This window comes from Salmo salar, chromosome 16 (assembly GCF_965601325.2).
Source record: "Salmo salar chromosome 16, fSalSal1, whole genome shotgun sequence".
Taxonomy (NCBI): domain Eukaryota; kingdom Metazoa; phylum Chordata; class Actinopteri; order Salmoniformes; family Salmonidae; genus Salmo; species Salmo salar.
The window spans coordinates 43984305-43997385 of record NC_138306.1 but is presented as its reverse complement, the minus strand read 5'-3'; the positions used below and the strand labels follow the sequence as shown (position 1 = coordinate 43997385).

The window sequence follows — 13081 nt, the reverse complement described above, 5'->3', positions numbered from 1 at the left end:
GTGGGTTGTGCAGGTAGGAGTTAGAATGAGGGGGTTAGAGGGGTGTGTGAGGGGGTTAGTGGGGTGTGCAGGTAGGAGTTAGAATGAGGGGGTTAGAGGGGTGTGTGGGGGGGTTAGTGGGGTGTGCAGGTAGGAGTTAGAATGAGGGGGTTAGAGGGGTGTGTGAGGGGGTTAGTGGGTGTGCAGGTAGGAGTTAGAATGAGGGGGTTAGAGGGTGTGTGAGGGGCTTAGTGGGGTGTGCAGGTAGGAGTTAGAATGAGGGGGTTAGAGGGGTGTGTGGGGGGGGGTTAGTGGGTGTGCAGGTAGGAGTTAGAATGAGGGGGTTAGAGGGGTGTGTGAGGGGGTTAGTGGGGTGTGTAGGTGGGAGTTAGAATGAGGGGGTTAGTGGGGTGTGTAGGTGGGAGTTAGAATGAGGGGGTTAGAGGGGTGTGTAGGTGGGAGTTAGAATGAGGGGGTTAGAGTGGTGTGTAGGTGGGAGTTAGAATGAGGGGGTTAGAGGGGTGTGTAGGTGGGAGTTAGAATGAGGGGGTTAGAGGGGTGTGTAGGTGGGAGTTAGAATGAGGGGGTTAGTGGGGTGTGTAGGTGGGAGTTAGAATGAGGGGGTTAGTGGGGTGTGTAGGTGGGAGTTAGAATGAGGGGGTTAGAGGGGTGTGTGAGGGGGTTAGTGGGGTGTGTAGGTGGGAGTTAGAATGAAGGGGTTAGAGGGGTGTGTGAGGGGGTTAGTGGGGTGTGCAGGTAGGAGTTAGAATGAGGGGGTTAGAGGGGTGTGTGAGGGGGTTAGTGGGGTGTGCAGGTAGGAATTAGAATGAGGGGGTTAGTGGGGTGTGTAGGTGGGAGTTAGAATGAGGGGGTTAGAGGGGTGTGTGAGGGGGTTAGTGGGGTGTGTAGGTATGAGTTAGAATGAGGGGGTTAGAGGGGTGTGTGAGGGGGTTAGTGGGGTGTGTAGGTGGGAGTTAGAATGATGGGGTTAGAGGGGTGTGTGAGGGGGTTAATGGGGTGTGCAGGTAGGAGTTAGAATGAGGGGGTTAGTGGGGTGTGTAGGTGGGAGTTAGAATGAGGGGGTTAGAGGGGTGTGTAGGTGGGAGTTAGAATGAGGGGGTTAGAGGGGTGTGTAGGTGGGAGTTAGAATGAGGGGGTTAGAGGGGTGTGTAGGTGGGAGTTAGAATGAGGGGGTTAGAGGGGTGTGTAGGTGGGAGTTAGAATGAGGGGGTTAGTGGGGTGTGTAGGTGGGAGTTAGAATGAGGGGGTTAGAGGGGTGTGTGAGGGGGTTAGTGGGGTGTGTAGGTGGGAGTTAGAATGAGGGGGTTAGAGGGGTGTGTAGGTGGAAGTTAGAATGACGGGGTTAGAGGGGTGTGTAGGTGGGAGTTAGAATGAGGGGATTAGAGGGGTGTGGGGGGGTTAGTGGTGTGTGTAGGTGGGAGTTAGAATGAGGGGGTTAGTGGGGTGTATAGGTGGGAGTTAGAATGAGGGGGTTAGAGGGGTGTGTAGGTGGGAGTTAGAATGAGGGGGTTAGAGGGGTGTGTAGGTGGGAGTTAGAATGAGGGGGTTAGAGGGGTGTGTAGGTGGGAGTTAGAATGAGGGGGTTAGAGGGGTGTGTAGGTGGGAGTTAGAATGAGGGGGTTAGAGGGGTGTGTGAGGGGGTTAGTGGGGTGTGTAGGTGGGAGTTAGAATGAGGGGGTTAGAGGGTGTGTGGCGGGGGTCTCTAAGAGGTTCACATGAAAAGGATGCAGCTGTATCCAGTAATACAAGAGAGAAGGGGCCAACTAAAGGAACTGGTGGTTGATAGGAGAGCGAGGTGGGGAAGGGAACCTGATTGGTGGGTTCCTTTCCTACCTTGTGTCAGGAACGTCAACCATTTATAGCTCTCTGGCTTTGCCTAAGTAGATTGATACTGCTTGTCACGGAGGGTATCACTAATCTTGTTGACATCTGGTTAAAGGTCTTCCTAAACTATACGTCGGATTCAGTATTTTACGATTATTACATGTCACACTGTGCAATGTTACCAAATTAAAATACTGATATTATTTTTTTGGAATTTTTTTATTTCACCTTTTATTTAACCAGGTAGGCCAGTTGAGAACAAGTTCTCATTTACAACTGCGATCTGACCAAAATAAAGCAAAGCAGTGCGACACAAACAACAACACAGAGTTACACATGGAATAAACAAACGTACAATCAACACAATAGAAAAAAGTCTATATACAGTGTGTGCAAATGAGGTAAGGTTAGGGAGGTAAGGCAATAAATAGGCCGTAGTGGCGAAGTAATTACAATTTAGCAATTATACACTGGAGTGATAGATGGGCAGAAGATGAATGTGCAAGTAGAGATACTGGGGTGCAAAGGAGCAAAAAAATAAATAACAATATGGGGATGAGGTAGTTGGATGGGCTATTTACAGATGGGCTATTTACAGGTGCAATGATCTGTGAGCTGCTCTGACAGCTGATGCTTAAAGTTAGTGAGGGAGATATGAGTCTCCATTAACCTGAACAGATTGTACAATTTGCTTCAGTTCTGTGGTCATATTCTGCGATTGGCTTGAGAGGCTACGTCAGCTGACGTCGTCAACCTCAGGGTGTATTTGATCTGAACATGTGCCAGCACCAGCAGCGCAGCCTCCCTCTACGCTTATGTGCGAGTGAAATGAGTTCAGAAAAACTGAAAGTATGCAATCTTAGAAATACAAACTTTATATGTCCGAACTCAGAATAAAATAGGCTTCCCCAAAATAACATGGTTGCTGTGGTAGAACGTTTATTTTGATTGGGGATTTTGTGCATTTATCAAAATCCCATCAGGTAGCCTGATTTCACGTCATGTAGGGCCTAAACATGATTATTTAGAAAATGTGTTTTTCTTGTAAAGCATGTAAACACTTAAATCAAACTCATATATTCGTTTGACTATTCATAATAATCGCATTATTGTGTGCATACTCAGTGTCGGCCTTGTTCCTATGTGTCTGTTACCGGGATCGGCTCGTTACACCAGTCACACTACACGATTAACACTCAACATTTGGTACTTAATCGGCAGACCTAGACCCTGTCACATTGAACAAGCCAAGATGTCCGACAATCGTTTACCACCTAAGAATTTGCCCATGACAAGGAGTTTATCTGTTCCCAGATATTGTAAGTGGAAAAGGAAGAGCATGATGGTTTCGCTGTGGAGGAGGAGGAGTTGGAGGCAGGGGGGGAGAGAGAGAGAGACACACAAAATTAAGAAAAGCTTTTACTATGTACAGACTCTGTGAGTATAGCCTTGCTATTGAGAGAGGCCGCCGTTGGCAGACCTGGCTCTCGAGAAGATAGGCTATGTGCACACTGCTCACATAATGAGGTGGAAACTGAGCTGTGCTTACTAACTTGCCAAATGTATGACCATATTAGAGACACATATTTCCCTCAGATTACACAGACCCACAAAGAATTCCAAAACAAATCCAATTTTGATAAACTCCAATATTGGCCGGTGTAGGCCTTCATTGTAAATACGAATTTGTTCTTAACTGACTTGCCTAGTTAAATAAAGGTTAAATAAAATATTTAAAAAATCTATTAGGTGAAATACCACAGTGTGCCATCACAGCAGTATGATGTTTTCCATTTTGTATTTTAACTATTTGCACATCGTTTCAACACTGCATATAGACATAATATGACATTTGAAATGTCTTTTATTCTTTTGGAACTTCTGTGAGAGAGAGTGAGGGAGAGAGAGCATTTTGAAGATTTATGGCTTGGCACTCCTCGAAATGCATGCATCCTGTAATTAAGACTGGCCTTGCCTCCAGCCCTACATTTATTACCGCCCCTCCCCCACCTAGTCATCCAGCCTCCCGTCCTTCTGATAATAAGATCTAACTGCAGCTTGGCATCACTAATGGGCGTTAGACGCCACAAAGAGAATGGCATGTTTGTGATTACACAGCAAGAGCCTGCAAAAAGTACTCCCAAGTCCAGAACAAGACTAGAGTTTTACATTGTGTGCTCTGGCCAAACTATTGTATTGATGAAGCATCTTGTGCACTTAACAAAAATATAAACGCATAATGCAACAATTTCAAAGACTTTACTGAGTTACGGTTCATACAAGGAAATCAGTCAATTGAAATAAATTAATTATGCCCTAATCTATGGATTTCACATGACTGGGAATACAGATATGCATCTGTTGGTCACAGATACTGTACCTTACAAAAAGAAGTAGGGGTGTGGATCAGAAAACCAGTGAGTATCTGGGGTGACCACCATTTGCCTCATGCAGCGCAACACATCTCCTTTACATAGAGACATAGAGTTGATCAGGCGGTTGATTGTTGCCTGTGGAAGGTTGTCCCACTCCTCTTCAATGGCTGTGTGAAGTTGCTGGATATTGTCGGGAACTGGAACATGCTGTTGTACACGTTGATCCAGAGCATCCCAAACATGCTCAATGGGTGACATGTCTGATGAGTATGCAGACCATGGAAAAGCTGGGACATTTTCCGCTTCCAGGAATTGTGTACAGATCCTTGCAATATGGGGCCGTGCATTATCATGCTGAAACATGAGGTGATGAATGAAGAGCACACTTCTCCATCATGCCATTGGCCATCGAATGCTGAGCATTTTCCCACTGAAGTCTGTTATGACGCCGAACTGCAGTCAGGTCAAGACCCTGGAGAGGACGACGAGCATGCAGATGAGCTTCCCTGAGACGGTTTCTGACAGTTTGTGCAGAAATTATTTTGTTGCGCAAACCCACAGTTTCATCAGCTGTCCGGTTGGCTCGTCTCAGATGATCCCGCAGGTGAAGAAGCCGGATGTGGAGGTCCTGGGCTGGAGTAGGTTACACATGGTCTGTGGTTGTGAGGCTGGTTGGACGTACTGCCAAATTCTCTAAAACAGAGTTATGGTAGAGAAATTAACATTCAATTCTCTGGCAACAGCGCTGGTAGACATTCCTACAGTCAGCATGCCAATTGCACACTCCCTCAAAACTTGAGACATCTGTGGCATTGTGTTGTGTGACGACAACTGCACATTTTATAGTCCCCAGCACAAGGTGCACCTGTGTAATGATCATGCTGTTTAATCAGATAAAAAAAATATATATAATAATTTAAGCTTTATATAAATATATATAATAATTTAAGTCAGTTAAGAACAAATTCTTATTTACAATGACAGCCTACCGGAACTCCCAATCACAGCCAGTTATCATACAGCCTGGATTCGAACCAGAGTGTCTGTAGTGATGCCTCTAGCACTGAGATGCAGTGCCTGAAACCACTGCGCCACTCAGGAGCCCACTCAGGAGCTTCTTGATATGCCACACCTGTCAGGTGGATGGATTATCTTGGCAAAGGAAAAATGCTCACTAACAGCGATGGAAACACATCTGTGCACAAAATTTGAGAGAATTAAAGCATTTTGTGTGTATTTCTGGGATCTTTTATTTCAGCTCATGAAACATGGTACCAACACTTTACATGTTGCATTTATATTTTAGTTGGGTATATGTCATTTCAGAGAGAATTAAAACCCAATGATGAAAGAAAATGTATTCTTCCGCCTCAGCTATACATTATTGGTTTGATTTGTAAACTACACTTTTGTTTGACACGCTAGTCAGTCAAAAGATACTCTCCACACCAGCAAGTGTGAATCAATCTTTGTTGTGAACAATCTTCATACCGCAATTTAAGTTACCACAATAGCCCACTGTATTCCCCTGAGCCATGTGCTTCACTTTTACTGTTCATTTTCACTGAACTTTCCGGAGCTCTCGGCCATAGCAGCTGGGCCACATCAGGTTTTCATCATACTAGACCTCCTCTCTCGACTTAATGGCATTCTAAAGCTGAGGCTCCATCCTCCATTTTGGGGCAATAATAGTTCTCAACCCCCCTTGGTAATCTACTCCCAGCTGTAACCTGTTTTCATCTCTCCCCCTCTTCTCCTCTCCTCTCCAGCTCTACGAACTAGATGGAGACCCAAAGAGAAAAGAGTTCCTGGATGACCTATTCAGCTTCATGCAAAAGAGAGGTGAGCGAGTATTGTAAAAGGAGTGGCGTATATGCAAGACAGTACTGTACCTTTCTGTCCCAGTATGTCATGCAGCAGAGCCGCATTAATACAAAGGAAAGACATGACTCGATAGAGATTTCACTGTTTGCCTTGGTGGGTTAGTACTGAGAGGCCCTGTTGTGTTCTCTAGCCACCTGCCCCCGCCCCTCCCCCTTCACTGACATAGGAAACACCACTCTCAGCTTTCACCTCTGTGGGTGGATCTTTATTCATTTGCAGATGATTGCTTTATGGTCGGCCAAGCCTTCACTGTTCCCAGCTCGTCTAAAACTAAAGCTTACATGAGACTACATGTGTCAACTTAGGAATGTATTTTGGTATATATTTAGGCGCCGGAGTTTTTAATGTAGCTCCGTTAAGTTATGGTGTTTGGTTTGGTTCAGCATTTGCATCTTTTATTAATGATCGTCACTTCGTCAGACTCTATTTGTATTTAGTCTGGTTGCCCATTACTCTTCCTGGGGTCATGCAAAATTAAGGCAGATATATACAATTAAAAACATTACATTACATTTTTCACAACACGTTAAGTGTGTGCCCTCAGCACAGCACAGCACAATGTATAATTTTGATTCACAAACTAGTTCTACTTTGGAAATATAAGACCAACATGTTTAAGGTAATAGCAATACATATTATTATGTTAAGATAGTAAGTGTGGAAAATCCAGTATTGGGTGTTTAGGGTATGTTTACACTATACACTGTGCCCTCAAACAAATGTATGGGCTGGTCTGCGTGCCTAGTTGCTCAAAGAATTGGACACTGCCCTCTAGGTACAATATAGGGAATTGAAAAGAGACTGAGGAGAACATTTTCCAGTTTTTTTCCCCCCATAGCTTTCTTTCAGAATTATTTTTGAAAAGTCATGTTTTTTTTAAGCACAATTAGACCCAATACCATAACAAGAACAAAACAGACATAGCATTGACAATTGATTATGTATTGAAGTATTGTGTGCTAAGAAAAGGTGTGATACTCTCCATAGGAAAACAATACCGTAGAACCAGGGTTGGGTAGGTTACTTTCTAAATGTAATCTGTTACAGTTACTACTTACCTGTCCAATATTGTAATCAGTAATGTAGCTTTTGGATTACGCAAACTCAGTAACATAATTTGATTACTTTCAGTTACTTTATGATTACTTTCCCCTTACTTTATTATTACTCCCGAGTGGCGCAGCGCTCTAAGGCACTGTATCTCAGTGCTAGAGGCGTCACTACAGACCCTGGTTTGATTCCAGGCTGTATCACAACCGGTCGTGATTGGGAGTCCCATAGGGTGGTGCACAATTGGACCTGCATTGTCCAGGTTAGGGTTTGGCCGGGGGTAGGCCGTCATTGTAAATAAGAATTCTTAACTGGCTTGCCTAGTTAAATAAAGGTTAAATAAAAAATGTAAATAAATAAGAGGCATTAGAAGCAGACAAAAAGGATCCTTCAAATGCATTTGGTGTGTCATCATAGTGATCGCTCAGGTGTAACAAGCTTAAACTTGCGCCTTTTTGTCAGTGCTAAATTGAATGTCAATGAGAAAACAAGGTGTCATAATGTATTTTTTTTAAATCAAACATCCTTTCTGAATTTAAAAGTAATCCAAGAAGTAAGCATCTAGTTTTTCAAAAGTATTTTTAATATGATATTTTTTTTAATTTGCTTGTAATGTAACTGATTACAGTTCATTTTTTGGTAATCCGTTTACATGTAACTGATTACATTTAATCAGTTACTGTCCAACCCAGAATATAGAACATGACATTTCTGAATATGTTTTTGTACTCCTGAAGCATTAAAATGTTTCAGACCACTAGAAAGTTTTCTCAGTTCACAGTCAGTTCCATGACAACTTATCAAAAGGGAAACCTAGAAAAAGAGTATGGTGTTAGCGACAGGCAGTGAGTTGTCTTTTCCTCGTCTTCAGGAACCCCTGTGAACAGGATCCCCATCATGGCCAAGCAGGTCCTAGACCTGTACATGCTGTACCAGCTGGTGACAGAGAAGGGAGGCCTGGTGGAGGTCATCAACAAGAAGCTGTGGAGAGAGATCACTAAAGGACTCAACCTGCCTACCTCAATTACCAGTGCAGCCTTTACTCTCAGGACACAGTGAGTACACACACACGCGTGAGCGCACACACACACACACACACACACACACACACACACACACACACACACACACACACACACACACACACACACACACATGCGCGAGCACACACTTATGCACACACGCACACCGAACACACACACATTCCCCCATATCATTTGTAAACTTGTTTCAAGGTATACTTATCCATTGTAATACAGTGTTTTTCAAATAATTTCATATCTTTTTCACAGGTACATGAAGTACCTGTATCCATACGAATGTGACAAGAGGAGCCTCAGCAACCCCAACGAGCTCCAGGCAGCTATCGACTGTAACCGACGGGAGGGCCGCCGGCAGAGCTTTGGCAGCTCCCTCTTCACCTACTCCCCCAATGGGACCCCCACCATGCTGTCCTCTCCCAAGATGTCCATGCAGAACATGGGGATGAACGTGGCCACCAACGGAGGCCACTCTCTCACTCCCATCCCAAAAATCAAGAAAGGTACATAAAAGGGTTGGGGTTTTGAACTTTGTATGCACTCGTCTAGCCAACGATGAACATAGTGTTGATGGATAGAAAGGTGTTTTGCTATACTCAGATATCTTTAAAGGACAATTATTCTGCATTGAGATGAGGAAGTATATTTGTATTTTTTTATAAATAAAAAAAAGTGGGTTCATTCATATCACAGACATGAATAAAGCCAACGATTGAAGTGAACGTGAACACAACGAGGGTTGGGAGGGTTCATACTTATCACAGAACGGTTGAAGTGAACAGGTACCCATAACATCAGACAACAGATACTTCATTTGAAAAGCTACCACATCCTGGACCAAAACGACCCTGCTCTAAACTTCTCCGTCTCCCCTCTCCCCTGTAGAAGAGGAGGGTGGCCAGCCTGTGTCCAGCTTGGGCTTCATGTCCAGGCACCCTCTGGTTGGTAATTCGGCGGTGGCGGTGCAGGCAGCAGCGGCCCAGTTAGCGGCTCTAGAGCAGCTGAGGGACAGACTGGAGGCAGGCGAGCCCCCGGAGAAGAAGATTGCCCTACCAGCTGAGAAGCACCAGCGGCTGCTGCAGAGAGCGCTGCAGCACAATCTGCTGGCCAGGACTACCCAGATGCCCATGAACATCCGCATCAACAACCAAGGTAGAGCCTGTTGCCATTTTTAAATGCACTTTAAATAATGTTACATTTGATTTGAAAGTACCAAGATTGGTCCACCATTGCTTCCCTTCAGTAAAATAAATGATTTCTTAGTATAGTTAATAAATAAAAAGGTGTGATGGGTTCGCACTCAAAAAGATGTTGCATACAGCTTAATTCATTTTTCTATTTTATTTTATTATTTTCACTTCATCAGGGATTAGCATACACAGACGTTTCAGCTTTTCAGCCTTCTTCAGTGTGTAGGTACAAAGCTTTTTCATTCAAAACAGCATTTGTAGGGAACACAGGTGAGCAACTGATGAGCAAAAGGTGCTTCTAATCAGGTTTGCCACCAATGTTCCCTCTAAACTGCACGCATACGCGGGTGCGCAGTAGCCCCGAGCGCAGAAGAAATATCAGCCCACTGAGAGAAGCACAAGATTGAACTTCACTCAACTTTCTAGAGTTTTCCGTTAGTTAACACTATCAACGTTTTCCTTTACTGTGGCAATTGTGATCGAATCAACGCAATATTAGCTACATTCAATGCAACATACCAAAAAACAAAACAAATTATGCAACAGATTTTGTTGTACGCAAAAGGCATCAGCGTATGATTATTTGCGCACTGACTCAGCCCATACTCTACACAGACCGGTGCATAACCAATCAGAGCTGCAGAAGGCCTATATGCAAATAGACCATTACCATATATGGATCTGTGTCATTTAATTTGAACTGGACTGTGTTTACAGCTGTGGTAGTGAGTAGATGCGCTTGTTTTGAGATCAAAGCAAGAGGTGCATGTAGCCACATGTGCACATTCTGTTCATATCCTTTGCTAGTTACTGAGTTATTAGCCCAGTTATAGATCATTTGTAGTCTCCAATAGGGGCGTGATTGCTTACTACAAGAGCACAAAACATGTTATTTTCTAGACATTTTTGAAAGCGAGTCACAGAGCTTTTTTCTTGTCTTAAAGGGGCAGTGTTATATTTTGAGACAGGCTTGAATAAATTAAGTAGCCAATAGACAGAGGGTAGCATAATTTGTCTGACTCTGTAATAATGGTATGGGAATAATAATGCATTTTATTTTGTCAAGTGGTTTCTTGCATCAAACAACACAACATGTTCAGTCACGTCCTTGTCTGAAGGACAAGTGGATAAACAGGTTAATGTCAAGCCCTGCATGTTTTTTTCCCAAAAGTCTCATGGAATGTAGGCCTACATTGAACACCTACTACTGTAGGTTGAATGATAGAACAGCTATTTCCATGTTAAAATGTTATGGGATGCATTTTCTCTCATGGTAGGCCACTGGTAGGCCTACATTATGATCAAATAGCCACAGTAGCCTACTTGGCCCAAGTTAAAACTAACTTAAAGCGGTTACAGCCTCAGTGTTCACAGTAAACGCGTGCTGGAAGTTGCACAGAATTTTCACAACGTTTAAGTTAGAGGGAACATTGGTTGTCACTCACCTGCCAATCAGGGATGTGGCTTCTCTGGTCTACCTGTATACAAGTTACAGTCATAAACAAATACAGAATGATAGGGTATGGGAGCGGGCACAAAGGGCAACTGAGGACATCAGGTGGGAACCATTCATGAATCAATTGCCTTAGGTGTCCACTCACTTGGATACTTTGGTAAACTATCTCATGAATTGATATAATGTATCCAAGTGAGCGGGGTGGGTTCCATTTGTTTGTTAGGTTGTTCCAGAAGTTAGTTAGTTTATTCAGATATTCCTTATTACAGGTTATTAGATTGTTCAATTAATTAATTTATACGTTTGTTTGTGCAGTTAGTTTAAGATCCTTTTATTTGTCAATTGTACACAAGGTCCGACCGAAATGTGACCAACTCCTCTGAAAGACAAACATACATATACAGGTTGGAGAAGTTAGAGCAGGGGGCTGCCACACTGGTGCAGTTGTTGTGGGGGGGGTTAAGTAACTTGCTTAGACCCAGGATTTGAACTGGCAACCCTCCAGTTGCTGGCTCGCTTCTCGAAACTGTAGGCTACCTGCCGCCCCATATGTTTGTGTAGTGAGATTGTTCATATTTACACATTTTCCTGAGATGTTGATGCTTATATCTGCTGTTAAACATCACCTATGAGTGTTGTGTACATTACATGCTGTGTGTCTTTTCTCAGATGGCCGACAGGACTCAGCTCTCAATCTCACAACTAATGGCATGAGCAGCATCAGTATGTCAGTGGAACTCAATGGAGTCATGTACACCGGTGAGTCACCAGTCACAGAATCAACAACACGTTCTTGTGTTACCATACAGTACCTGTGAAAGTTTGGACACATCTACTCATTCAAGGGTTTTTCTTTTTTACATTTTCTACATTGTAGAATAATAGTGAAGACATCACAACTATGAAATAACACATATGGAATCATGTAGTAACCATAAAAGTGTTAAACAAATGAAAATATATTTTATATTTGAGATTCTTCAAAGTAGCCACCCTTTGCATTGATGACAGCTTTGCATACTCTTTGGCATCATCTCATCCAGCTTCATGAGATAGTCACCTGGAATGCATTTCAGTTAACAGATGTGCCTTGTTAAAAGTTAATTTGTGGAATTTCTTTCCTTCTTAATGAGTTTGAGCCAATCAGTTGTGTTGTGACAAGGTAGGGGTGGTATACAGAAGATATCCTTATTTGCTAAAAGACCAAGTCCATATTATGGCTAGAACAGCTCAAATAAACAAAGAGAAATGACAGTCCATCATTACTTTAAGACATGAAGGTCAGTCAATACGGAAAATTTCAAGAACTTTGAACGTTTCTTCAAATGCAGTCGCAAAAACCATCAAGCGCTATGATGAAACTGGCTCTCATGAGGACCACCACAGGAAAGGAAGACCCAGAGTTATCTCTGCAGCAGAGGATAAGTTCATTAGCGTTAACTGCACCTCAGATTGCAGCCCAAATAAATTCTTCACAGAGTTCAAGTAACAGACACATCTCAACATAAACGGTTCAGAGGAGACTGCGTGAATCAGGCCTTCATGGTCGAATTGCTAAAGGACACCAATAATAAGAAGAGACTTTCTTGGGCCAAAAAACACAAGCAATGGACATTAGACCGGTGGAAATCTGTCCTTTGGTCTGATGAGTCCAAATTAGAGATTTTTGGTTCCAATCACCGTGTCTTTGTGAGATGCAGAGTAGGTGAACGGATGATCTCTGCATGTGTGGTTCCCACTGTGAAGCATGAAGGAGGAGATGTGGGGGTGCTTTGCTGGTGACACTGTCTGTGATTTATTTAGAATTCAAGGCACACTTAACCAGCATGGCTACCAAAGCATTCTGCAAAGATACGCCGTCCCATCTGGTCTGCACTTAGTGGGACTATCATTTGTTTTTCAACAGGACAATGACCCAAAACACACCTCCAGGTTGTGCAAGGGTGACCTGGCCTCCACAATCACCCGACCTCAACCCAAATGAGATGGTTTGGGATGAGTTGGACCACAGAGTGAAGGAAAACAGCCAGCATATGTGGGAACTCCTTGGTTTTGAGAATGCCAAGAGTGTGCAAAGCTGTCATCAAGGGTGGCTACTTTGAAGAATCTAAAATATAATATACACTGCTCAAAAAAATAAAGGGAACACTTAAACAACACAATGTAACTCCAAGTCAATCACACTTCTGTGAAATCAAACTGTCCACTTAGGAAGCAACACTGATTGACAATAAATTTCACATGCTGTTGTGCAAATGGAAT

The 13081-nt window shown here is 43.3% G+C and overlaps 1 protein-coding gene across 4 annotated transcripts in view; it reads left to right on the top strand.

The window, feature by feature from the left end:
- arid3a (AT-rich interaction domain 3A) overlaps positions 1–13081 on the top strand; it is a 60676-nt gene that overhangs the window by 44746 nt on the left and 2849 nt on the right. For all 4 annotated transcript variants that reach the window (XM_014149309.3, XM_014149310.3, XM_082962735.1 and 1 more), the window contains 5 exons: positions 5969–6041; positions 8005–8188; positions 8426–8676; positions 9059–9325; positions 11489–11578. In XM_014149309.3, coding sequence (XP_014004784.3) covers positions 5969–6041; positions 8005–8188; positions 8426–8676; positions 9059–9325; positions 11489–11578 — 865 coding nt within the window. The remainder of the gene's footprint in view (positions 1–5968; positions 6042–8004; positions 8189–8425; positions 8677–9058; positions 9326–11488; positions 11579–13081) is intronic.